Source organism: Pieris napi, chromosome 11, assembly GCF_905475465.1.
Source record: "Pieris napi chromosome 11, ilPieNapi1.2, whole genome shotgun sequence".
Lineage (NCBI taxonomy): Eukaryota > Metazoa > Arthropoda > Insecta > Lepidoptera > Pieridae > Pieris > Pieris napi.
Window position 1 is genome coordinate 4767416 of NC_062244.1, and position 3714 is coordinate 4771129.

At 32.8% G+C, this 3714-nt stretch overlaps 1 protein-coding gene across 3 annotated transcripts in view; it reads left to right on the top strand.

Annotated features, from left to right (window-relative positions):
* The window catches only part of LOC125053926 (facilitated trehalose transporter Tret1-like), a 38645-nt gene extending 35484 nt beyond the window's left edge, over window positions 1–3161 (top strand). For all 3 annotated transcript variants that reach the window (XM_047655549.1, XM_047655550.1, XM_047655551.1), the window contains 3 exons: window positions 1174–1566; window positions 2191–2477; window positions 2737–3161. In XM_047655549.1, the coding sequence (XP_047511505.1) occupies window positions 1174–1566; window positions 2191–2477; window positions 2737–3049 (993 nt within the window). In that variant the 3' untranslated portion in view covers window positions 3050–3161. The remainder of the gene's footprint in view (window positions 1–1173; window positions 1567–2190; window positions 2478–2736) is intronic.
* The last annotated feature ends 553 nt before the right edge of the window (window positions 3162–3714 follow it).

The window sequence follows — 3714 nt, forward strand, 5'->3', positions numbered from 1 at the left end:
ACGAGGAAACCGGCATGCTTTATACCCAATTAGGCGACGGCGTGTGTCAGGCAAAGATGGCTGGGCACCTACATGGCTATTTAAAAAAACTATTGATCACAAAACAGATGCATTCAATGAATATCAGTTAAAATTTAATACCTAGGCGTTTCTTCAAAAAACCAAACGATCATATTTCAAAAATAAACACCTTGGTTTATCTAAGGTCATAGTAGATATAGTATCTTATAGATCAGTATTTCGAAACTGGTCGACCCTCAAAAGGGTATATCTATAATTATCTATTTCGAAATAGTTTTTGTGTTTTATGATATAATTATCTGGAAAAAGATTTATAGGTTTAATTTACGAATCATTTTAAATTTATTTTTCAAACAGAATTTTAGGTGAACGTTTGTGGTGTTACTTTTAATTTGAATGGAACTGGCGCAGATAAATTTGAAGGTTAACCGAACTTCATAATTATCTTGGAAATTTGGCTCAACCACATTCTGTAGATAAGAAAATCTGTAAAAACACAGCGAATAAATCTCAAATATTAACGTTTATCTAATTCAATTTCATTTTAAATACACTTTTTGTTTTTGTTTCCGAATATTCTGTATTTTGTAATGTAAAGTTTGTTTATATCACACACTAAAAATATATATTGCGACTATAACTATCGCCTGAGCGGGCTTCAATGCAGTATAATCAAATACATCTATTTAAAATAATAGCAAATGTTAGGTCTCAATGCTTCTCGTATTATTACATCTCTACTCTATTTTGGTTACATTCTATTTATTAATATTTAACGTTAATGTTAACTCTATGTAGTACATAAAAAACTTTAGAGGTGTCAAGGGACACCCGGATGGAACATAATTCCTTTCGATTAATTTATATGTTAATTGGTACCATAACAGTATGATAGATTTTCTCGACACCAATCTTACGACGAAAAAAAAAAGCCAACATCACGAGGTGTTCCCAGGCGGTCACCCATCCAAGTACTGACCTCGCCCGACGTTGCTTAACTTCGGTGATCGGACGAGAACCGGTGTATTACAATAGCAAATAGCAAAAAAGTGTCGTGACAACTTTTCGTAAGAATTTTTTCCGTCTAGCCCCTTTCACAACGCGCGATAAGGAACTTCGTTCCAATAATAAAACTTATACCCGCTTTTTCAGGTTCCAGAAACACCGATATGGTTACTCTCCAAGGGCCGCCAAAAAGAAGCGTTGCGATCGCTGTGCCGTCTTAGAGGATGGGCACAGCCAGAGGATGTAAAAGAGGAATTCGATCAACTTGTACAATACAATGACCTTATTCAACAGTGCGTCGTATGCACAAGTGAAGGAAAATCAGACGTAGAACCGTGCTGTCACAATTCCCACAATATTTTCAAAAGAATGATAAACAAATTAAGAAACGTACTATTCATTAAAGAAACTATGAGACCTTTTGCTCTAGTTATGGCGTATTTCTTTTTCTATACGCTTAGTGGATTGGCACCTATAAAACCGAACATGGTGAATGTATGCAGAGCGCTTGGTATGAAATATGACCCGAAAAATATTGTGGTAAGTGCTTATGACATTTTTTGACAGCCTCTATAATATAATAACTAAGACTATTTTTAAAATGCGAAGGTGTATTGTGAGCCCTTTTTTAATGATCTTAAAATCACTTTTATTTCAATTTTGTTATTCTTTACATAAAATTTGTCATTATGGAATCGATTCAAGTTTCAGATTAAGTGATCAGATATTACGCAACGAGATTAGATAACCTATTTTATCCTTCGTTTTCGTTTTTTAATTTAAATATAAGTACAACTTATTACTTCATACCATTAGCTACTTTCAATAGTGCTATGCTAGAATATTATTTCTATACCAATATTTCTTAATCATGCTTACTTGGACCTCGTTCGCTAGTGTTAAAACCCTGCGTTCTCCGTTTAGAGTTCGCCTACTACTTACTTCCAATTCTCGGCAAAAAATTAATTAGTTGATTACATTAATTATAAACATCCTTTAAAAATAAACAATGAAACAGACCTAAAGTAAAGTGTTTGCCCTCTATTAAAGTGGTTTCATTATTCCATCGAAGATTCTATAGAGGAACGCACTACTAGCGTGCATTAACTTAACTTTAAATGCATACAAACAATAAATATTCTATATTTGTATTATCATTTTCAGGTTGCAGTTGGCGTAGTGTTCATAATAATGAACATCTTATCTGCAGTAATAGTTAAAGTTATTGGAAAGCGAAAGTTAGTTTTATTCTCACTTCTGGCAACTGCCTTTTGCAGTTTAGCTATAAGTGTGTACGCACGCACAAACCTTCCTATGGAATTGTTCTCCTACGAACCTAGTACTTTTCCGAACCAAGGAGAGATTCTGCCGGTAATTTTATTTATGATGCTGGTATCGTTCAGCAGCCTTGGAATACCGTGGGTGCTACTGTCTGAAGTCTTTCCATTCAGGTAAGCCTAACCTACTTCAACTCCTGCATCTACGACCGTGTTTTGAATGGTCATTGCTGTAAAAAACCGCAAGAAACCCATGATAAGTCAAGCAATTGTTGTGTTTTCTTGAAATATATTATGATTGTATTATATTGAATCAAGCCTGTGAATGCAATCCACAATCCTACTTCTATTATTAATTCAAAAAAGGTTAAATATTACAAAACATAATTAAGAGGCAATGCAACCTAGTTTAATATAAATTAATCTATTTCAGGGGCCGTGGTTTAGCCACGGGTCTAGCAGCTGCTCTTAGCTACGTAATATTTTTTGTAGCAGCTAAAACAAATTACAATCTAGAAGCAAACTTCCACATGAGTGGTGCTTTCTTTTTCTACGGAATAATTGGTATAATTGGAACGTGCTATCTTTACTTCTTTTTACCAGAAACGGAAAGTAAGACCTTGGTCGAAATCGAGGCATATTATAAAGGTAACCAAAAAATATTTGCAGACGACTTCTTTATCAACGCATTCAGAAAGAAGAACTGCCTAAATACTGATGTCAATAAACCTATGCTGGTCAAGTAACTACCTCAAACGGCTATAGTTTTCATTTTAGATGTATAAAGATGAATTTAGTAAATAATTTGTTATCTTAGAAGAATTAGGTTTGTTAATGAGATTACATTATTTTTTTAAACCTGTCTTTGATTTCATTAGTATATAAACCGATGAACTTCGTATCACCTACACATATTTGTATAATTTATTTACAAAATTGTAATAATAATAATTAATACAATAATTCATAATTTTTAAAAGAGGTCGAATCTCATACTCATCTCATACACATCTCAGCTTTGAAACACAAATTTCTAAAGGAATATATGACAACCAAGTCACAATTTTTATATAGAAAAGACTTTAATTCCCTAGCTGTTTTTTATAGTTATTATTGGAAAATTCAATTCTCAATTTTAGTACTTTTCTCTACTTATTATTTATATTTCCCACCGTTGATATCTCCCCTGAACTTCCACAAATATTTCAAAATTATAATTAGCTAAATCGGTCCAGCCATTTTGCGAGACAAACAGCAATTCATTGTTATATATAGATAGATATACTTAGGGAGTGGTTCAGGAGTGCAGATTATGTTCCAATTTGTTGTAAATTATATATAAATAGTCATAAGTACGATATAGCAAAGTCAAAATCTAACGATACACCATTTTAAGTATTTATATTTTATG